Source organism: Saccostrea echinata, unplaced genomic scaffold (assembly GCF_033153115.1).
Source record: "Saccostrea echinata isolate AGI-Se365-2 ecotype Australia unplaced genomic scaffold, CSIRO_AGI_Sech_v1 ptg000056l, whole genome shotgun sequence".
In the NCBI taxonomy this organism is placed as follows: Eukaryota; Metazoa; Mollusca; class Bivalvia; order Ostreida; family Ostreidae; genus Saccostrea; species Saccostrea echinata.
In genome coordinates, this window is record NW_026889805.1 from 1,871,334 (window position 1) to 1,895,000 (window position 23,667).

The 23,667-nt window shown below is 35.2% G+C and overlaps 2 protein-coding genes and 1 pseudogene across 2 annotated transcripts; 2 read left to right on the plus strand and 1 right to left on the minus strand.

Moving 5' to 3' along the window:
• Positions 1–5,676: 5,676 nt before the first annotated feature.
• LOC133173504 (uncharacterized) lies at positions 5,677–7,701 on the plus strand (annotated as a pseudogene).
• Positions 7,702–10,091: 2,390 nt separating this feature from the next.
• LOC133172976 (probable palmitoyltransferase ZDHHC24) lies at positions 10,092–12,131 on the plus strand. Its single transcript, XM_061307846.1, has 2 exons — positions 10,092–10,512; positions 11,266–12,131. Exons 1-2 carry the CDS (start codon positions 10,239–10,241, stop codon positions 11,844–11,846), a joined length of 855 nt encoding a protein of 284 aa, XP_061163830.1. The 5' UTR covers positions 10,092–10,238; the 3' UTR covers positions 11,847–12,131.
• Positions 12,132–14,779: 2,648 nt separating this feature from the next.
• Positions 14,780–19,362, minus strand: LOC133173505 (uncharacterized). Its single transcript, XM_061308489.1, has 4 exons — positions 19,284–19,362; positions 17,788–18,165; positions 17,420–17,482; positions 14,780–17,289 (listed from the first exon to the last, which is right to left on the minus strand). The coding sequence occupies exons 1-4, from the start codon at positions 19,360–19,362 to the stop codon at positions 14,780–14,782; spliced, it is 3,030 nt and encodes a 1,009-aa protein (XP_061164473.1).
• Between the last annotated feature and the right edge of the window lie 4,305 nt (positions 19,363–23,667).

Consider the following 23,667-nt stretch of genomic DNA (forward strand, 5'->3'; position numbering starts at 1 on the left):
ATTGATCTAAATGTTCAAAGTAGTTTTTGCCAAAGATGATTCAATAGTGAAATTAGGTGAGGCATCATTTCGTAATTTTAAGGTAAATACAATGACCTGTCAGCAATTACAACCTATCATTAATCAAATGCTGACTGGCGCTTTTCATACTAATTGTTAGACCATACTTATCCCACTGATTTTTTTTCTCGTTTTTTTTCCCGATCATGACAAGGAGCACACGGTGGGTGTGACCGGTCGGCAGGGGATGTTCACTCCTCCATGGCACCTGACCCCACCTCTGATGTTTTAAAGGCCCGTGTTTGCTCTGCTCCTGATTTATATTGTCTGAATTGATTGATTGATTGATTGTTGTTTAACGTCCCATTCGAGAATTTTTCACTCATATAGAGACGTCACCATATACCGGTGAAGGGCTTCAAATTTAGACCTTTACTCGGCATTCAGGGCCATTGAGCAGTGAGGGATCTTTATCGTGCCAACACCTGCCGTGACACTGGGCCTCGGTTTTTAAGGTCTCATCCGAAGGACCCGCAACTTTCACTTCAAAGTGCCGAGCGCATGGCGAAAGAACAGTTGCTACCTTTTTTTTTATCGATTTAGTTCAGTCACGGACGAAATTCGAACTCACGACCTCCCTATCACAGAGCGAGCGTTCTACCGACTGAGCTACCGTGAACGGTTTGTTTGAATGGACTTTTGAGCTTGAATACTGTTCGTTATCTCCATATATTTCATATAAAGATTCAGTACATCAAAACACTCTTTACAAGGATTTCAAACTAGACAGTCATATATCATATGAGGTTTTTCATACTTTATAAACATATGTTACAAGATGTTTGTTATCATGTTGAAATTAATCAACACATACACACGACTGAGTGCAACATGTTCTGTTTGACTAAATTGTATTCAAATTAAATTTGATATATCAGTTTATGTAAGTTACTGTACATCATATCACTACCGTCTGAATACATTGAAATAGCAATATCACGTCTTTATATCCTTGTTCAGGTGTTTCACAAAAGATTTCGGTATGCCGGTTAATACATTTGCTATTGAAAATTGGTATACTAGCCTTTGACTGCCTATACCTGATCAATACATAGGACTCACGGCGGACGTGAACGGTCGACAGGGAATGCTTACTCCTCCTACGCACCTGATCCTATCTCTGGTGTTTCTGGGGGTCCATGTTTTTGCTTTGTTCACGATTCGATTTATTAACTGACTTTATGAGATTGATCGCTGTTTGTTATCTTCACATTTTACATTTCATCAGCTAAAGCTTGAAAACTATCATTTATCTGTTGGACGTATGTATTTAATGCTGTCATTATTTACAGTTTATAAATTTCACTTGTAATTAATGTTAAATTGCTGGTTGTCATTTTCTGGGTGCTGTTTTTCATATGTTGTTTCTTTAAATTATTCTTTTTTTTTCTTTTATCAGTTCATTAAATGACAACTCTTTGTCATAAATAAATACTGTAGTATCTTTAAGAGATGGCCTCCATACTCCGTCTACCTGATCAGCACATAGGGCTCACGGCGGGTGTGACCGGTTGACAGGAGATGCTTAATCCTCCTAGGCACCTGATCCCTAATCTAGAATTTCCGGGGGTCCGTGTATTATGCACTTTTTAAAGATTTGTATTGTTTGTGGATTTTTTTTTTCAGATCGATCGCTGTGCGTAATTTCCTCTTCTTTCATTCTTCCTAGAAAATCTAATTCAGTATTTGTTGTGCATCTAAATTAGGAAGATATGCTGTTAACTGAATGTTTGACAAAAGGTTTTCAAGAAGACAAACCTATGAAGTACATCTTCTCTAATTTACTTGTTTCGCACATTAGACTTTGGAAAGAAATTAGTTTCTCAAACGTCCATGGATGCTGTGAAATTTGCTGCAAATTTCAGGAATTCCTCCTTTATGTCCTAAACAGAAATACATAGGAGTTAATATGGTGGGTGTGAAAGAGACACCAAAATTTTAAAAGAGGGTTCAGAATATTGATATAGATGAACAAAGAAAAATGCCTTTGTGAGAATTTATACAATGAAGTAAAGAAAAAAGAGATAATGAAATAAAGATTTAAAGACTGTTAAAATACGAAGGAATATGAAAAAAGAACTAAGACGATGACAATCAATAATCATTCTCAACTCTCCATTTTAACAGTACAAATTGTGAGCAGAACAAACGCAGACATCTGAAAACAGAGTTGGTATCAGGTGGCATGGAGGTGAGAGCATCCCCTGTCGAACAGTCACACCCATCATATGCCCTTTGTCCAGATTAGGTAAACGGAAAATCCATAGTCAATTCAGTATGAAAATAATGACATTGCAGTTTGTATTGAAGACCTCAGCACCACTCGACCTGACGATATATTGTATTTGTAAACAAGGTTATTGCATTCGACCACAGAATTTGCGAAATAATGAATTTAAACAAGATTGTTGATATCTTTGTTTAATCAACTAATTTGTCAGTAGCCTGCATCATTTTATCAAATTATTCTTACGTAGAACATGCTCTTGCGTATCGATTCAACTGGAAAACATAAATCCCATAAGCAGGTGATAATGATAGTACCAAATTTGGATCTGCCACTGTTTTATTTTGCCATATTTATAAATATTCAAGCTTCTGCTTCATGTGAATACAGAACAGTTCAGCATGCTCTACGTAAGAACATACTAGCCTGTTGAAAATATAAACTAACCTTTACTTAGGACTGTTAGTAAATGAACACAACAAACTAACTCAAACACGCGTAATCAAAGGAAATACTGTGAAATCACTCATTTTCATTGGGGTTTATTTTCGTTGTTTTCGAGGTGTGAAAAGATTAACGAATTCATGTCTCCCTCGAAATTTCCAAATATTATGTGCATAATTATTCATCACTTCTTCAGCCAAGAAATCAAATTCCCACGAACCACTATTTGACCCCACGAAAATATTTGATTTTACAGTATTTTAAACATTCAACGTTAACACAAGCCATCTTCATGATTATAAATATTTTTTCTTACAGACAAAAAATACCTTGAAAAACGTAATCTGCTTCTATATCTAGCGCCAGTTATGTGATAGGTTATATTTGCTTACGAGGTCATTATAAGGAGCAAAGAATTTGCGAAATGACTTTAAACGAGGCTGTTGATTTCTGTAACATCAACTTGTCAGTAGCCTGTCTCGGTTTATAAATTGAACGTACTCGGAGCATGTTCTTGAGTATTGAATAAGTTTGGAGATCTATCTACCATTTGCAGGAGATATCGGGATATTAAAACATAATGAGTATTACCAATAAATATACTGAAGGGGAAAGAAACAACCAAGTCAGTTTTTAGAGTAGAATTGTTATTATGCAAGGTAACTAACTAATTTTTAGACCAGTGTGTCAACAAGGTTTTTCATACTTAAACTAGTCACAAAATCAATAATCCATAACTTCCCAGCTATTGATTTCTTTGTTCATACTTTTCACGAAAAATGTATTTTATTCGAACACATTCGGTGGTGTCCAAAGTAAATTGCAAATTTTTTCAACTACCCACTGCCAACTATTGACAGAAGACGGAGGGAGGGACTCGATCGGTTGCAACGACAATCGCCATTGCGATACAGTATGCAAAAAATGGAGACCTTACAGTCCAGATCTATGGCCCACAGAGCATGTTTGGGATGAGATTGAAAGGCGTATTTGTCGTCGATCACAAGTTTCTGAGAATCTTCAGCAGCCGACAGAGGCAATCGTTGAAAAATGGGATAGGCTTCCGCAGCACACCATCAATAACCTCATCTAGTCTCTGTATATGAAAATTCACTCAGCAACATTGGTACGTGGAGGACACGCCCATTTTGAACTTCTGAGTTTTCATATGTGAACTATACCTAAACAAACATTACAGCCAATGCAGGGCTTCTTATCTGAAACAATGATTAAGACTGAGTATAGTAAAAATAGCAATTATTCTTTTGTATCATGATATACATATTAACTATTTTGTATCAAATTTTTAATTGATTTGAAATTATGACTAAGTTGAAGTAGTTTTTCCCTCCATGTTAATTGATGTAAATGCAATCTTTAAATGGATGCAATTAAATTGCCAACTTTTGTATAATAAAGTTCAAGTCCCCTTTCTGTTTCAGTCACACAAATTCTGTACTTATTTATGCTTATAATCATAAATACACCACAGCTACCGGTATATCATGCATCACTTGTTAGAATTCGTTAGAATGTAAATGTCGTAGATTTGACAAAATCATGGTTTGATATCTAAAATATTCCCCAGCTATTTAAAAGGGTTCCTTCCTGTGACAATTGGGTTCTTTCCTGTTACACTTATATAATAAAGTAAAGAATAACTTTCATTTTCTTTTCTCAGTGACTGCTCAGCTTCACATTTAATGTATGTATCTGAAATTTATAAGTAAATTTCCAACTGGGAAATGGCTTCTTTCTCTTCGTCAATGGTGTAAGTAAATTCTTAGCTAATTACCTATAAAATATAATTAGTTAAGACATAATTAAAATCATATTGCAAAAAGAAAAATTGAAAAATTGAAAAAAAAAAAAAACTGAAATGATCATATTAAGGTAAATTCAATAAAACTGATGTATGAAACTGATAAAATTATTCAAGAAAAAACTAGAATATATTCAAATAAATGGTGGAATAAATATAATTTCTTTTAATTAAAACAAATTCTATTAGAAAATTAGAAAAAAAAATTGTGAATTTTATGCAACATGAAATATGGATATAGCGAACAGTAATAAAGCTCAAAAGTCCATTTAAACAATACAAAATCGAGAACAGAGCAAACACGGACCTCCAAAAACATCAGAGGTGGCATCAGGTGCCATGGAGGAGTAAGCTTCCCCTCGTCGACCGGTCACACCTGTCGTGTGCTCCTTGTCATGATTGGATAAATGGAAAAAAAAATCCTTCGACATTTCAGTGTTTAAATAATGGCCTATCAATTTGTATGAAAAACGTCAGTAAGCATTCGAATTAATGGTAGATTGTATTTGCCGACACAGAACTAGTGCTTGCGAAATGATTACTTTAAACGAGACTGTTGATATCCTTGTATCATCAACTTGTTTGTCCATAGCTTGTCTCGTTTTAGAAATTGTTCGTATGTGGAGCATGCTCTTGCGTATCAAATCAACTTGGAGATATAAACCCAATATGCAGGTGAAAAGGGTATATTGCTAAATAAGTAAGGAAAGTTGGCCATCGAAAACTTGAAGTCATCACGTTTATCATAAGATTATAAGAAAGGTTATTATTAACGTCTTTTTCTAGTAAAATATCTAAATAAATGAAACAGATTTGTCAGGCTCTGTGATATCTTTTACTTCAAGTCACTGGGATATATCGAGTCGACATATGAATGGAAGTATACATTGTTTATTGATAATACGTCGTCGATATATCTAAATGTCGAGTTAAAGGCCACAGCACGTGTCTTTTTCTTCTCACGTATAAGTATTTGAACAAATTCTGAATATGAATACAAATATAGGTCTGCTAATAACGGGGCGCAATTTGAACCCATGAGAATTCCGACAGATTCAGTATGTTCATGCTATAAGTAAGATTTATATAAGCTAACCCTTTTATTTCTTCCAGTGAGTCAGGTATGCAGCGCATGTCAGAGTCTGTGTTCGCTGGACTGTGTCGTAAAGTAGGCACTTCTACTCAGATCAACATAAGGAGAGAAGTAGAGGACATCCGAGAAATTGTGAGGATTCAACTCGAAGTCGAAACAGGGACCTACATGATATGGAGTGGTAGTTATAGAGAAGGATTCAGATTTAAGGAATCTGATGTCGACTTAATGAGATGTTTCAGCATCTTTCGTGTTGTCTGGGACTTAAATCAAGGTCTGAATTACAATATGAATAGAAAAATTCTCCTTCTGTGTGACTGCTCTGAAAGTCCTCCTGGATACACGTTACTTGCGCCAATAATGGATATACCAGCATATAGAGAAGTCTTTTCTCCATGCGTTAGAATAAATGACAATATATATATCTCCAGTTCTAAATTTAGACGGTTCGTGTGTACATTGGCACTCCCCGCAAATTTTACTGAACATGGACCCTGCGGAAGTGGCTATCTAGGAGAAATAGAATATGATCATGCTTTCTGTTTTCAGTGCAAAGTTTGGCCTCCATCTGCCAATGGATGGATAGACAGATGTCATACTTGGCCCCAGCCTCAACTTGTTAATGATATAGTCAGAAATGGATGTCACTTTGTAGCAATTGGACACAAATTAGGAAAGCATGAAGACGATGAATGGAGAATTTCTTTTTCTCAAGCAGAACAAAAACTTGTTTCTTCAATGAATCACATTCATTTCTTAACCTATGGTTTACTCAAAATTTTCCTCAAAGAAATAATTCAGAGTGGATTAGGTGACCAGAATAAATTGCTATGTTCATATCACATAAAGACGGCAGTATTCTGGGCGATTCAACATAACGCAATACCTCATTGGTGTCCACAAAATCTTTTAAAGTGCTTCTGGGTCTGCTTCAAGCTCCTTCTTAAATGGGTTTACGAGGGAGTCTGTCCTAATTTTTTCATTCCAGAAAACAATATGTTTCTGAGTAATATCCATGGTGAAGCACAAAAGATTTTATTCCTTAGACTGTATGAATTATAAAAGAGGGGATTGACATGCCTGCTTCACAGTCCCTCCATCAGGCCCTACGTTATAAATGTCCTCTATAATCCTAGACAGTCTATCTGCACACATGAATACAATCTCATCTCAGAAATTCAGCTTGATCTTGAACTTTTCAATGTGATAAGTATAACGCATGCAGTGCTCGTTTTGGATCTACGTCGTTGCATTAAGTGTCTACGCATCCTAGAACATTTGATAGGATCACCCTTGACACAGTATCAAGTTGTCTTGCTACAGAAATATACTGTCAATGTACTTCAAACAATTGCATTTTTATTGTTTAACAGGTACAATAGCTCGGGTGCCAACAAACTGATGTATAAAGTTGACAAAATGGTCCGTCACATGCTGAGATTAGCAGCCAAGTTTGGTTGTATTTCTGACATGTTGTACATAGTCATGTATTATTACCGGACAACTAGATACTTAAAAGCTCTTTGTGTTAATGAAATGATGGAAGTCAAATTAACACAGCCACATGTGTTATATAGCATTATAGACCCAGTCAAATATAGTGAGGCTTTAGGGGGAAAGTCTCTGTCTACAAAACTGAGACAGGCTACAGCAGAAGACGTCAAACTTCCACCTGAAATCTGTTACATGCATGAACTAATACCAGAACAGTCTGTTTTACAGAATGAACATATCATTCTGCTCATTCCCTTGTTTGTACTGCTATACATGGTAGAAATCTTGTGCTCCATGCACACTGACAGACTACGAGCGCAAAGGGCTCTACATAAACTACAGGCTCTAGTTCACTTTGACCAGGGGGTATATGTACCTAAAAAACTCAAAGGCATATCATGGCAGATCCTAGGGATTTGTCAACAGATTACAGGGAACATACAATCTGCTCTATTCTCATACGAACAGTCCCTCAGACAATTTCCGTACCATGACTTACGAACTGCAACATTGATGAGAATACAGGGAATAATGAGAACATTCCAGCATGAGAACATGTGATACTTTCAATTATTATGAAAATATAAATAGAACCAGTATGTTATTACACAGCGGGTGTGACTCGCAGGCAGGGGAAGCTTACTCCTTCATGACACCTGATCCCATCTTTGTTTTCAGAGGACCCTGTGGGTTCTGCTCATAATTTGTATTTTTTAAATGGACTTTTGAGAATGATCACTGTTATCTTCACATTTTGTCATTAAACAACAACAAAAAATAAATAAATGAATAAATAAATAAATAAAATTCTGGTTTTCAGGTATTAGATCTTTTTGACACCATAGACAGTTGCTCTTTCAAATACAAATGAAACTCGTAAATTTTCTTACCTTGTCATTTGTCATTAGTTAAAAAAAGTTCTGATTGCACACACAAGCACTTCGAAGTTGATACTATTACTAGTATATTCTAGTATTAAAAAGATGCTTGAGTTTCTGATTGACAATATCTATGTAGTTTTTGGAGATCTGGTCTTCAAACAATAAATCAATATATCGGAGTTGCCATGGGTACCAATTGTGCCCTGTTATTTACAGACCTATTTATGTATTCCAATGAAGCAGATTTTTTTTTTCAAAAAATTTTACTGAAAAAGAAGAAGTCTTTTGTTGTGGCCTTTAATTCAACATTTTGATATATCTACGATGCTTTATCAAATAACAATATTCATTTTCATTCCAAGGTTGAGTCGCCCGCGTGGCGCAGTGATTATAATGCCTGCTCTAGAGTCGCGGAGTAAGGAGCTGATCCTTTCGTCGCGGGCTCGAATCTACTGCGAGACGTGGAGACCAGTCCTTCGTATGAGACCGTATAAACCAAGGTCCTGTGTCGCAGTAGGTATTGGCACGAAAAATATCCCTCACTGCTCATTGGCCCTGAGTGTCGAGTATAGGTATAAAATTGCAGCCCTCCAAGTGGTGGCATCTCCATAGGAGTGAAAAATTCTGGAGAGGGACATTACACAACAAACAAACAAACAAACATTCCTATTTTATATAGCAGTTTTTTTTTTTTTTTTTTTTTTTTTTTTTTTTTTTTTAATCTCAGAACTAAAGCAATATACACTAAATTTTCAACCAAATAATAAGATAACAACAGTAATCAAACTCTTGGAACAATACAAATTGGGAGCAGGCAAACACAGACCTATAAAACATGGAGGAGTGAGCATCCCTTGTCGACCAGGGACACCCTCCTTGTTCTCCTTGTCATGATCGGGAAATAACAGAAAAATCCGTAGACAATTCAGTTTGAAAATAATTGCCTAAAAAGTATTTTTTTTAAAAAAAAAAGTCATTTAGCATTCGACGTAAGGATGATATAAGTTAAAAAAAAATGGATGCCTGGATTGATAAACATATATATTTTTGGACATAATTTCGTTGTAAAAGATGCAAATATCAAATTTCCACAATATTAAGAAATTGCAAACTTTCTATGGTGTTCAAAATTCAACCATTCTGCAATCATCCTTATAAATCTATACAATCTTTTTTTTTTATTCCTTTATAAGACATTATTGTGAAAATTTGCATGAAAAATTTAAATCTATGCGGTTAAAATTATTCATTTCACTTATATTAACATGACTTGAGTTGTTATATTCATTTTTTTTTCGAAAGTTTGCATCATCTGTCCTTAAAAGGACCTACGCAACGTACCTTACCTACTGATAATTTTTCAAGATATTCTTAATTTAAGATTATAGTGTCATCAGATGTTCGTAGACAAAAAAATCAACATGCATTACCAGGGGATTTTGAAAAGATATCAAAGGATGAAAATTCTTGTATAATTCAAAGAAAAATATACAAAAATTACTAAACATATATTCTAGATGTTTTGTTCATCCAAACTTGTTTTAAAAGAAGTGCACAAAAGCATAATTTTATAGACATTAAAATGTATGGCACACAGATTCTTTTAGTATCAGGACTTTTCAACTCCAGGGAAAAAGACAATAAAGTTCAAACTACGTTGCGTATGTCCTTAAATAACGATAAATAAATACATGTAGTTCAATTTTCTAGTCTTAGATGCAGGTGATTACTCTTAAACATTGAATTCAGTTGTATGATTTCACATCGATTTATTCCCTGTTGAGAACCCATATCTTTGGTCCAAGCACAAAACTATGTTATTGTCTGGGAGCGGAGTAAATGTGCAGATTTATCTAGCTTCACCATTACTTATTTACCATGCTTATGTCTTTAGAGATACACAATTAACAAACCCTCAGTCAACCAATCGATCATGTGTTTCGCAATATCTGTACATGTGTACAAGCATGTTTATACAGGAAGTGGGATTTAAATTGAAATGGCCTTTTTGTTAAACACACGTGGTACGATAAGAAGGTAAACATACCCTCTATATATATGTATGTTGTGTCGGAACAGTCAACAACTATAGCCATGTTTAAAAAACGATGATTGTATGCCTGTGTTCAAAACAAAGGTTAACAATTTAAATTTGAACAGGGACTATATAGGAGAACTGTAGGAGGAGGGTAGGATTGCACAGACTAGGGAGGGACGATGGACGTGCTTCTCCAGAATTATGTCCCCCGGAGGACCATCGATAGAATCATGTTCGTCTACTTGTTGCTATTGGTCCATAATATTATGTTTTATCTCTTTTACATTGTTTTACCTTGGCGCAAGGAAAACTATGGAACCAGTGATCTAACAATTTATTTATATGAGGTGTGGATTTTGTTTCTGTATGTGAATGTAATGGGAGGCACGTGGAGGGTAGTCATGACTAACACTACAACAAAAGGAATAGTACTACCAAGTGTACTAAAACAAGGTAATAACTATAAAACAAGGTCAATTCAGGTTAAACTACGTATACAACACTACAACAAAAGGAATAGTACTACCAAGTGTACTAAAACAAGGTAAAAACTATAAAACAAGGTCAATTCAGGTTAAACTACGTATACAACACTACAACAAAAGGAATAGTACTACCAAGTGTACTAAAACAAGGTAATAACTATAAAACAAGGTCAATTCAGGTTAAACTCATTCCAGGTAAAAGAAGTAAACCAGGATATGACTAGAACCAGGTGTTTACAGCAATGGAAATCTAACATGTGTTCTTTACTTTCGGTTTAGCTTGTTTGTATTCAATATAGGTACTTGAGACTATGCGACAAAACATTACCATCCCCTCCTTGGTGTATTCCCCTTAAGTTAATATATTTATTTTATTTATTTTTAATTTCTTACCGTTTCTTTTATCACATAAATATTTTTAAATACTCGGATGTAATTTGTGCTCACATTTGTTTCCATATATACATAAATAGGAACAATATTAGATTATAACAAGGTTACAAGATTATATATAAACATATATATACATAGCTGGAATTTTCAAAAGTAAGTACCGCTAGAATTAAATTTTGGAAAAAAGGCTAGTCATAATATAAACCTTTCTTAATTTTGACAGCTTGATACATTTGGATTGATCAATTGAAATATTGGATCTTAATTTTGACCTCTTGATACATTTGGATTGATCAATTGAAATATTGGATCTTATTTCCCATTGTAGGTTGGACTTACTGTTACTTTTGTCAGACCAACGCTCCACCGCGATCCTACCACTGTGGAATATGTAACGTGTGTGTACTCAAGCGTGACCATCACTGCATCTACACAGGTCGCTGCATTGGATACTTTAACTACCGGTACTATCTGACGATTCTGTTCTACTCGCTGATGCTCGCCGTTTTTACTTCCACTATGAGCATGAGTCTCGCCTGGGACATGCTTGGAGATTTTTCGGCCTATAATTTACTTGGATTTATTTTCCCGATAGTAATGTTCGTGTTTGGAGTTTTTAACTTTTACAAGGCGTATACAGTACTTATGTCTTTCATTGCCACCCTGTTTTCCGTAATGTTGTCCATTCTGACGGTCTGGCACATAAAACATGTCTGCCATAACATGACAACATACGAACGGAGGCACGGCATATACACGTACGACCTTGGACTTTGGGAAAACCTCAGACAAATTCTGGGCAAGAATTGGCGTGTGTCGTGGCTTTGTCCGTTTATTCCCTCTCCACTTCCGGGAGATGGTCTGGAGTTTCCAACTAAAGGCAGCTATGAAAGTCCGAAAGATCTCTAATAGACATGACAAATGCTGTTCAAAGTGTTCATGATGGGCGATATTAATAATTAAAAATGTTTTTCAGTACACCACTTGTTTCTGGATAACTCTAACGCATGTATACTACTACTTAATTATTTTTCGCTCACATAAACTAAAATCTTTTTTTTTTGTTGCTTTTTGTTATATTAATTTTATTCCACGAGCAATCAATATACATGTGGTGAGAGAATCGCTGCATCATCGCTTGATTCACTAAAAGTTTCTTTTTCCGTTTGTTGTAATAAATCAACACAGATGGATGACTTTTGCTTTGCTTTTGAAAAAAAGCGTTCTTGTAAAATTTAGAACAAACCTAGTCATGTCAAAACGTTAACTTTTTTGAAAATAGCTGAATAAAAGAAATGCCGTAGAGACAAGCCATGTATTTTACCAAATACTCAGTAACGAAGTCATGAAAATCTGTATTGCAACCTAAGCATGTTTTTGTCAAACTTTTCAAGTTTGGACTTCGGTATATACTTGTATGTACATGCCTACACTGGTTTCATGTAAAATCATCATAATAACTATATGTTTTTGAAAGAAAAGGGAGTTTTCACTTTTCCCAGCAGTTACTTTGTTCGACTACGTTACATTTTTTCCTTTCTCTCAAAATAAGTACACATCTAATGTGATGGGCAACAACATAATAAAGTTTGAAATTTGCGGTGAAAGTTTTCAAAGTTGTATAGATAAAATTTATGAGCAACTTTATATACTAAAATTGTAAATCATTGCAACCAATGGCATATGTCACCATTTCATTATCAAACTGCGCTAATTTTGAGATATGCTATCGACACTGAGTCAAACTCTTGAAACATCTTTCTTTAGGTCATGAACAACAACATACTAAAGTGTGAAATAATTCCAGTCCAAATTCCCGGATTCGTTATCTACTTGGTCAATGATTTTCAGATATGACCGTAGAGTAAATGAAAGTCCTGATTCAGGTCATTGACACCAATATATGTAACAAAGATTGAATTCTCTGAAATCAAGGTTACGAGAGTTCCGACTACAATACAAATTTAGCAACTTAATGCCAAGTGGCAATTACATTTAAAGTACATCTTGAATATCAAGCTCTAGAGTCCAGTGGAAGAAAAGAAATTGGGAGCAGAAAAACGTGGAACTCTAAAAACATCAGAGGTGGGATCAGGTGCCATGGAGGAGAAAGCATCCCCTGTCGATCGGTCACACCTGCCTTGCTCCTTATCATGATCGGGCGTATCGAATAAACTGAACATAAAGTCCATATGCAGGTGATTATACATTTTACTCAGCGGTCTTGTTTTGGTCTGGGTACATTTTTGTGACAGACGGGCAAACAAAGATGCCAATCTAATAAATCCCTTGAGAAGACAGATATAATAAGGATAAGAAGATAAAATGTTTAGCCACGTGTTTTGAATTGCAATGGAAACAGGTCACAAGGGTTGGTCCAACACCTCTCTTATAATTGGTTTTCAAAAAGGGTAAATTACATTAACATCAATTAATCTTTGATTTTGAAAATTTTATTTAGGAATGACTCTAATTCTTGACCAAATTATTCGAGTATAACCTGGTTTGGGTCAGTTTACGCTTTATAATCCGCGAAGCGGATTATAAAACAGCGTAAACTGACCCAAACCAGGTTATACTCGAATAATTTGGCCAAGAATTAGAGTCATTCCTTATAATTTAATTCTAAAATCATTAAACAACTGTGGGTGTAAAATTTCGTTGCTTTTTATTAGTTCAAATTTGCCGCTCAATAATACAACCCTAGTAAAGGAAGTGATGGGAAGCAAGGGGAGGTAAAAACTGATACATAGTCCTAGCAGCCATGTTTTTTGTTTGCATGTGGTAAGATCCGAGTTACTGTTTGAAGCTAAAGGTACATTTATTAAATCTGGAATTTTCCATGAATCCCGAGGACTGGAAATGAGAGCATTGCATGGATACAGACGATTCAGCTGGTTGTCAGGGGGGTGTGTCCCCATACCAAACCAGGTTATACAGAAATAATTTGTGTTCCTTTTTGGATATTAACCAATCAGAGGCTAGAATACAAACAAAATTAAATTATTTAAGCATAATGTATATAAAGTCTCATTGTGTAACAGATAATGATTTTGATTTGAGATCTGATGAAAACTGATCATTTGATATTAAAATAAAATCTGGAAAACAAAACTACAACAAACAACGCAAGGTTTAAAATAATGACGTGAAATGTATTGTTAACAAATAATTTTTTGTGAAGTCATACAAGCTATCCAAAAATATCATGTGTCAATAATAACACGTGTTAAACGGTATAAAAACAACAAAACAACAACAAAAAATTAACAACAAACAAAACAAAGCACCATCCCAAGAATAAAAGGATTAAAAACAATTGAATTCAACTACTAAAACATTGAAAAGAAATTCACAGATATACAGTAAGGTAAATAACATAGATGAAAGTGTTAACATATCAAAGAATGAAATATGGAGATAACGAACAGTACTCAAGCTCAGAAGACCATTGAAACAATACAAATCGGGAGCAGGGCAAACACGGACCTCTAAGATATATCTGAGGTGAGATCAGGTGACATGGAGGAGAAAGGATCCCTTGTCGATGGATACACCCGCCATTTGCTCATTGTCATGATCGGGAAAAATTAGAGGAAAGTTCAAACAAGTACATAAACAAGTACATACTGTAAAACGGGAAAAAAAAGAACGAGAACTTTTGCCACATATGAAAAATATGTTTTTTAAATGGTTTAAAACATTCAGCTGTAGCAGAAGGTCAAAACAATGAGGAACACCAACGGAAGTTGTTTTTTTTGTTGTAATCTAACACAAATGAAAGAATTAGATTGGTGTAGAACACTACGCTTGCACACCAATCATTTAAGGTGCATACTTCTTCACACTAGTGATGTCTGAAACAAGCTTGTATTAATTTCTGGATTGAAAGACGATTTCTCCCCCTGACAGAATCCCTGAAGGTATTCCTTGACTTGATATCCAGTGGCGAGCTGAAGGGAGGTTTTTCCATCACAGGTTGTTTGTAGAGGGCTAAGATGAAGGTCTTCAACAAGAAACTTGACAAGATCAAGGTCATCTGTGGCGCAGGCAAAATGGAGTGCTGTCCTTCCATCTTTGGTTGTAACAAACAACAACTCGGGACACTTCTCGACAATCAGTTTGGCGATTTCTATGTATCCCCAGCGACAAGAGACATGAAATATAGATTCCCCTTTCTTGGTGACTTTGGAAATATGTGCTTGCCGTTCTATGAGAAGAGTCAAAATTTCAATAGATCCTCCTCTAGTGGCATAATGTACTGGGGTGGCTTCTTTACTATCTTCCATTTCAACAAGAGCTGGATACTCATCTACAAGGAAGGACACAACGTCGAGGTTTCCGCTAGCACAAGACAGATGGAGAGCAGTAGCTTGCTTCACCGTCACCGCAAACGGATCGACTCCACCTTGAATAAGATAAACGGCGAGTTCTCTTGTTCCACCAATGGCAGCTGAATGCAACGGTGTGTAACTATTTTTATCTTTTGAAGAAAAAAGAGAAATGTCATCTTTACCGAAATATTTAGCAACTTCTGTCTCTCCATTCTTGCATGCAATTGAAAAGACAACGTTCTTCTTACGTCCGTGTTGACGGGCAATCCGCTCATCAACGCCCATTTCCACTATTTTATTCACAATTTCGCAACTCTCACCTGCGATCGCAGCTTTAATCAAAACAAGGAAGCTATTTTCCTTTCTTGAATTCACGAGGTCGGGAAAATACTCGGTTATGACACGTACAATTTCTGCGTCACCGGACAAACATGCCTCATCTGCAATAGTGACGTCAGAAGAGAATTCGTCCATTAGTTTACTTTTTGTTCGCGCAAATGGATCGATGTTTTTCTCTGTACGATTAAGTATGGCACGGAGAATTGGTACATTTCTGCCTTTTATACCATACTGAATTGTCTCGATATCGGGGCGGACGTTGTAATTTAGAAGTCTCACTGCTAGCTGATGTGAGTTGTTTACACAGGATTTGTCTAACAAGTATTTGCTCTGTTCAGTCTTTACAGCGACCGATATCATATTTTCAACCGCTTTGTATTTATCATTTTGCAGTGCATGTTCAATAAGCCACCTACTTGAAGCATCCTGTATAGAAAACGCCTCTTCCCTGTTCTTCTGCTTGAGAAAATGTGCAAAGGATGATGCAAAGTTTTCCTCTTCCCAGACACGCATTCTGGACAAAGCTTCAAAATGCCCCGTCTGTCTCTTTAACATTGTTTTGATGATCATTTCACAGAGAGGCTTGTAGCATGAAGTCTCCAAAAGAATTGTGTCTTTTGATTTGCACAAGTCACTTTTAGTGCGAATATTTGGAAGAACTGACAGGTCGCAATGTTTTATTACAGGTTTCAAGTTTACTCTGCCCAATACACATGCCATGGCTTTTTGTATTGATGGATGAGGAAACGTGAATAGATTTGTATTCCGATCGAAATGTAGATAAGTTCCTCTTGCTGCATGCGCTATGGTCTTTACTTGCTTTGGTTCTCTTGTAAGATCCTCGTAATATTTTTCGAGTATGGTCCACAGACGACAATTTCTCTTGATGGCGATGACATGGAGTTGGTTTTCTGAGAGAGCCCCTCCACCCAGGAGAACAAGAGCCAGAGGTGCCAGTCTTGGGGGATCCTCTTTGAGTATTACCTCCAACTCATCTTGGATAAAGATTTGGGGATCACTGAAAAATTCCAATGGAATTACATGAAGGTTGAAATTGGTGTGAAAAATATCGCAGCACTTTGGAAAACCAAACGCAAGGGAGGCATTGATAAGCTCCTCAGATTGTGAATCTGTTAAGGTTGCAAATGGTGCCACATATTGATTTAGTAATGCTTTCTTCTCCTCGAAATTAAGACTGTTGTTCTCTTCGCTTATGTTTATCACTGCAGCTTGGAAGGATTTTTGGTCTCGAAAAGCTGTCTGCAAATGTTCGCAAGCGTCTTCACGCATTGTAATGATGACGTAGCTATTTCTATCTTTAACCTGCACGGCAGTCATAAGACGCTGAAGTTTTATAACCCACTCTTTCTTGTTTTCAAGAGACGCTGTTCCCAATTTAAACAAGTCATCAATAAAAATAACTGTATTTTTCCTACCAAGAGCTTCGTCAAAGTCACCAGCCTCTGTAACTTGAAGTGGAATCTTTGGGTGGCGGTCGTCTGTCTGTGTAAATTCTTGTAACAGCTTTGTTGCAATGGAAGAGCTACCTTCTCCTGGTTTTGACTTGATCACGAGGATCTTTTCTCTCTTTAAAATGTCTCTTGCATTTGTGTAAGCCCTAATTTCAATCAGGTTTTGTAGACAATTGCTTTTCGCCTCAAGCATGGCACGCGTTTCCTCTGTTTAAATAAAGATATTTTCAATACATTTTATTTTGGGTGATTCAGGTCAATATGTTCTTAATTATAACTTTAACGAATAAGTAAGTTTTAATAAAAAAAATCTTAAAGATATCATATCAAGTCACACCTTCTAAAATTTCCAGTCTGGGTTTCAGATCGTTCAGAAATTTTCTCCTTTGGTTTGTACTACCTAAAATAGAGCAATGTTGGTAATGTCCTGATTACAGTCCACTATTTTTCTTGTTTTCACTTGTTTACACTTTGATACATGATAAAATAAGTAGGATTTTTACCTTTCTGTTTATAAGTATGAATTGACTGCTGACTCCCAATGGCAACATTGGATTCATGTATGACATATACGTTTTGCACATCACCTTTATTTTCCCCGAATTTGCCTATTTAATATATGTATATATATATATATATATAAATCATGGTATATACAATTTTTAAAGAATTACCAAATGATCAAGATCTACAAAAATCACTCACTCCTCATTTTCCTGATTTTTGGTTTCCCTGTTTGAATTCTAGGTAACCGAACGGAAGCAACTGCTTTTTGGTTGTCATCAGGACCACCACTCCTTCTGGGTGAATGGTGAGATCCGCCTCTTCTTGAAGGCGAATTTCTTTTGATCAATGGTTTCTCTTTTCTAGGGGGTGATTTGTCGTTTGCTGTGTTATTCATTTTTCGAGGTCGAGTTTTATCTCTTTCTGTCCGGGATAGAACTTGTAGCGGCGACTCGTTCCGCGCCTGTGATACCAGATGTGTGGAATCCTTGATGTCGTGTTCTCTTCTTGGTGATCTGTAGTGGGGACTTTGCTCTTTGTCATTTTTAGATGGCACAGGCAACTTTTCAGCATTAGGAGCTGTAATTACCATAAAAAACTTCGTTAGTTCATGAACGAACCATAGAAATACATGTACAGTTATATATGGCGTAATATTTTTAAGAACGGTAATTAGCGATACACGTTTATGAGATGTGAAAATAACAAAAAGATCAAGCAAAGAATCCATTAAAACAATACAAATTTTGAGCAGAGACAACATGGCCCCTGAAAACAGAAGTAGGATCAGGTGCCATGGAGAAGTAAACATCCTCTGTCGAACGGTCACACCCGCCATGTTCCCCTTGTTATGATCGGGTAAATGGAAAAGTTCTTAGATTAGACAATTCAGCGTGAAAACAATGGCCTAATAATTTTTTTTAGGAAAAAAGTCAACATGCAACCTAACGATTGTATTTACAAACGAGGTCATTGTATCGATCATAGAATTTACGAAATGTTGACTTTAAACTAGATTATTGATATCCTTGTATCATCAACTTGCCAATAGCCTGTCTCGTTTCCTCGTTTTAGAAACTGTTCGTACATAAAACATGCTCTTGCGTATCCAATCAGCTGTTATAAGATATAAGTTTACCCCCAGGTGCAGGTGGTAATGGTATATTGCTACATAGATAAGTTGACGATAGAAAAGTTGAAGTCATCACGTTTAGTTGTTAGCTTACCATCAGTGTCTTTCTCTGGTAAATATCTCAATATGAATCAGATGTGTCAGACTCTGTGGTATCTTTTATTTTGCGTTCAGTGGAATATATCGAAAATGAAAATGAATATATTGTTTATTGATAAAACGTCGTCGATATACTAGTATCTAAATGTCGAATTGAAGGCGACAGCAAGAGACTTCTTCTTTTCATGTAGAAGTTTCTGCTTCATAAAAATAAAAAAGACAGATCTGCTTCAGTGCATCTGATAACGGGGAACAATTAGAACCCATGGGAATTCCAACAGATTGTTGGAAGACATGGTCCCTAAAAACTATTATTGAAATGAAGTATGTCAAAGAAGAGATTATCTGCTGCAACGTTTTCTTTAAAAAAAAGTAAATGCGAGTAGTGTAAATTCATTTTTTTAACTAAAAGAATCTAGAAATTGACCAATTTGTCTCCCCCCCCCCCCTCTTTCCTCTGACTTACGTCCTCTCCTTTTCCGTGTTACAGGGCGAGGTTGTCGCTGCGGAATAGGCGGCAAGTAGCAGTGGTTTTCCTCATTCATCTTTTATCATCTAGTATTCGTCGTTCATCATTTTTTTGCTACTTTTTAAAAATGATTTTCATCGTTCATTATTCCCTCTACATTTTATATTTTACAAAGTGTTTTAGTCTCGATGTCACTGTCTTGGATTCACCGTAAAAGAAAGCAATACACAGATATAAGGTTCTTCAAGCTTTAAAAGAAAACCTTTCAAAATTCGCGTGCCGTTTCACTGCTTTCATTCTTCTTTTTTAAATGAGTATTTTTTCTTGTAAAGAAATTCATTTATGAATATAATGTATTTGGAAATTCAAAACAAAAACTTTAATCGTAAAATCTCATTTTTTTTTTTAAATTCAACTACTTCAGTCTATTAGGGAGTGAAACGGTTTTTTTGGTGGGTGGGTAGGAATGTGTCAGTCTATATTAATGAGTAAAAAGGTTTTTTGGTGTGGGGGTGGGGATGGGGTTTGGGGGTCATATACTCATTAACACTTATTAACAACAAAATAAGTTGAACAAGAGTAACATAGTACTGATCATCTCATAATTATTTCCTGGTCCATAGTAAATTAGAATATCATAATGCATATTTTACAATAAACAATAAGTTATTTATAGATATGGTTACTTCCATTAGATTATGAACAAAATCAATTTCAAGCAATCTTGAGTAGAATTGGGTTTAAATATTTTCAAACGAGGGGATTTTTTTTTAAAGTTGGAGATACTCCAATTAAGGTTTTCCATCCCTAATTTGCAGCTCTCCACCGGCAAATGGTGGCGTCTCCATATGAGTGAAAAATTCTCGAGCGGGACGTTAAACAACAAACAAACAAACAGTCCTTCATTCTAGTAAAGGTGTTGTCTTTTTCTGCCTAAACTGGTATCTGAACACTGTATAATAGACAATTTGAGAGAGAGAGAGAGAGAGAGAGAGAGAGAGAGAGAGAGAGAGAATAAGTTTGTGCATCGCTGAAATCGTTAAAGCTATATATGGCATATCTGAGCTAAAAAAACAAATGAGATTGGGTGTAGATAAACATGATATATGTTATTTACATTCAAATTAAAATTTTCACCGATTTTGAACTTGAATAACCATGTTTTAATAGTTAAATGTCTTTAAACTGTGTCTGTTATTCAAATGAGGAGTCGTGTAAATAAATCGGTTATTGTTTTAAATTTCTAATATCTTTGAAACGTGATTGATTTAAATTGTGTAATTTACAGGAAATTCCTATCTCTATATTAAGTAATAAAACATATAGAAAGATCTTTTTAATTTTAGTCAGTCTGAACGTATAAAAAATACGCCATATAGGGCTTTAAAATCTTTCATATTTTCTTAGTCCTGAGTATTTAGTTTTTACGCAAAAAAAAAAAAATGATCATGAACAAAATTTCCGAGAAAAAGCCTTCAAAATTAAATTATTACATTATTATATAACAAATGCGTCGGGACTTTGACTTTCAAGTTTTACTTGTTTTGTGTTTGTGCATCGTTTCTATATTGATCGGGATCGATATTTTAGTTTCTTCCTTTTCCAAATTAAGAGTTTTAATCAATAATATCTGATTTCAGAACAATTATGCTGTATTTCATAAGTTATAGACTATACGTTATAGTCTTAAAGATTATTCATCTATCGATATGTAAAGAAGTAGTGAAACTATTACATAGTAACATATTTCCTCTGTTCATTTTCGTTTCGTCAAAAATCATTTTTAGGATTCAATGAAGAGACTAGCGCCTCGGAAGGATTGTTTATAATATGCGAGTTAAAGGTTCTCTTGGTAAAATGACGGGTTAAAATGTTACAGAAAGGCTTGATAAACATTTCTTTGTAAGTATTTTGTTAATTTTTTGCATAAAAATGAACGTATTAATTGGTAAATTTCACAGCATGTTTTATGATTGCACGCACCGTTGTTGGTTTCCACAGTGATTATGACGCTCTTTGCAGGAATGACAGCAGATATGTACAAAAAACATATTTATGTTATCATTGTACACACACTGTGCTATTTTTGTGCGAGTCTATATAACATTTAGATTATTGGTAGTATTAAACCGTAATTAAAAGCAGGATTTGTCTAGATATTGATCTTCACAGTTTTGTCCCTTTGCTCATTCATTTTGGCAACTTTCCTTTTACGAAGTATCAGTGACCTAGTATGCAGTCATAGTATTGTCTCTCAGAAATAATTAAAGCATTTTTGATGGACTTTATATCATTTTGTAATTGGAAATCAATGTTGTAATTTAAACATATTTATTTCGCCGTCAGAAAATTGACAAGTTTAAATGACTAGCCACAGGTTCAGGCATGCATTGTGTTTTCATACATTCCACTTGTTCATGCTGTGCTGCAATTTGATCTCACTTAAGTTGTCTTTATTTTTAATTTCTTTACATAAAAATGAAATCTTATTCACCATTTGTGATTAAAATGAAGAAAATAAAAAGAAAATATAGAAAAGTACAATAGATGTTTTGGATTAACATAAACTTGTGTAGTGTAGGATAGACAAGAGAGGGTGTTTAAATTGACCTTATTTTCTTATTTTGTTATGTAAAAATCTACTTTTTTCTTGAAGTCCAAATATCACTAGCTCTTCTTACATATGTTTTCTCACATATGCTCTATATTCATATAAGCAATATAATGCATAAATGAAATTTTTTATATATTCAGTATAGAAAACTAGTTACATATGATCTGAATATGATGAAGAGTTTGAAATGAATATTCAAATTGTTCTTCCCTCACCCAATCCTCAGTCTCTATGTCATGTTTAATACATTTTTATTATATACCCAACTGTTTGTCACTCAGTTTTACTGTTGAATTTATGCAATCACGTGACGGTGTGATCCGACATTCCGGATCACCACACTATGGTTTTCTGAATCCATATCACCCCTCTCTGAAACTGATGACGTAGTACACAGGTAAATGACGTTTTTATTCTCACGCATCAAAATGTTCCTTGACAAAATGGTTTGTTTACTGTATAAAAGTTAGGTAATTGATCCAAAAAGTTTCCTTTTATTATATTTTGCTAGTTGTAAAGGGGTATAAAATAAATTCATCATTATAACAGTAACTTGATCCGAAGAGCCGTATCACGTCTCGTTGACAGGCGCGGATCATCAGATCAAACTCGACGCTTCGCGTCTCGTTTGATCTGATGATCCGCGCCTGTCAGCTTGACGTGATACGGCTCTTCGGATCAAGTTACTGTTATAATAATATATATGTATCGGTGTCAGAATAGAAATAATTGCTCAACAAATGCTTAGAATTAGATTTTTTAAATCAGTAACTGATATCCACTTAACCTATAAAAATTTAACCTATAAGTGATGTTAAGTCTTGCTAGTCTGATGAATCAGGACTTATGAGTTCCTTTATTTCTTCTTTCCAATCACATTTTGCTTCCATCCCTACTCCTTTCTCTAAGTTTTTTTGTCCACTTGCCCTAAAAAATAATGTGCAGTTGAACTTCAGTATCTCAAACACTGATACATTGTATTTTGAGTACCATGGATATGTCGAAGTTATTTGATCATGGACTTGATTGATTTGAATCTGCCTTCTCATCTGTAGTGGATTTGGGCTATAGATATCTGCCTGGTACTAGCTCAGACTGGTTAGATTACCTTCTTAGGACCTGATCAGTGATATGGGGGTCCCAGGTTTTATTCCTGGTTCAGCCATAAATTTTCATCTTGTTACATTTGGTGCCATTGACCATCCCTGGTTTTGCATGCTGGTCCTGCCAGGGGCTTAAGTAGCTGGGTTGTGCATCTTTGAGGGAGAAGATAATTTAAGCAGATAGGAATGCAGTGGTTTGGGCTGTGGATATCGCTATGCGTAGCTGACACTGGTTAGAGCATGACTAGTGATGCAGGGATCCCATGTTCGATTCCTGATCCAGTCATACATATTCTTCTTGTTATACTTCAACATGTTTAAATTTAATTCTGTTTAGGTGGTTTTATTTTGTTTATTATATGGTGATCTTGTTGTTCAAGTTTTCACCATATTAAATGTAATAAATTTGATGAATATAATTTTATGCTTAGCTTTACTTATTAATTCACCTTTTTTTCTTGGTCACTAGCTTACTCTGACTTCCACTCCTGGAAACTTTACAGAGGATTAAAATTGTCTGCAATAATTAAAAAGCTTTTTAAACAAACAGAATTAATCTGTAAGTGCCTTGCTGACGAACATGACACATGAAAAAAAAATTTAAACTTGATTCTTCAGTATTCAAAGAAATTTCATGATTTGAACTTTCAAAGATAGCATTCAT

What these genes read in the sequence shown, in the direction of transcription:
- LOC133172976 (XM_061307846.1), top strand. Translation starts at nt 10,239, where the DNA reads ATGGACGTGCTTCTCCAGAATTATGTCCCCCGGAGGACCATCGATAGA. An exon ending in ACCAAGTGTACTAAAACAAG is followed by an intron (nt 10,513 to 11,265) that starts GTAATAACTATA and finishes TTCCCATTGTAG; the next exon opens with GTTGGACTTACTGTTACTTT.
- LOC133173505 (XM_061308489.1), bottom strand. Translation starts at nt 19,362, where the DNA reads ATGAATGAGGAAAACCACTGCTACTTGCCGCCTATTCCGCAGCGACAA. An exon ending in AAAAATCAGGAAAATGAGGA is followed by an intron (nt 17,483 to 17,787) that starts GTGAGTGATTTT and finishes GCTCTATTTTAG; the next exon opens with GTAGTACAAACCAAAGGAGA. An exon ending in CAGACTGGAAATTTTAGAAG is followed by an intron (nt 17,290 to 17,419) that starts GTGTGACTTGAT and finishes TTATTTAAACAG; the next exon opens with AGGAAACGCGTGCCATGCTT.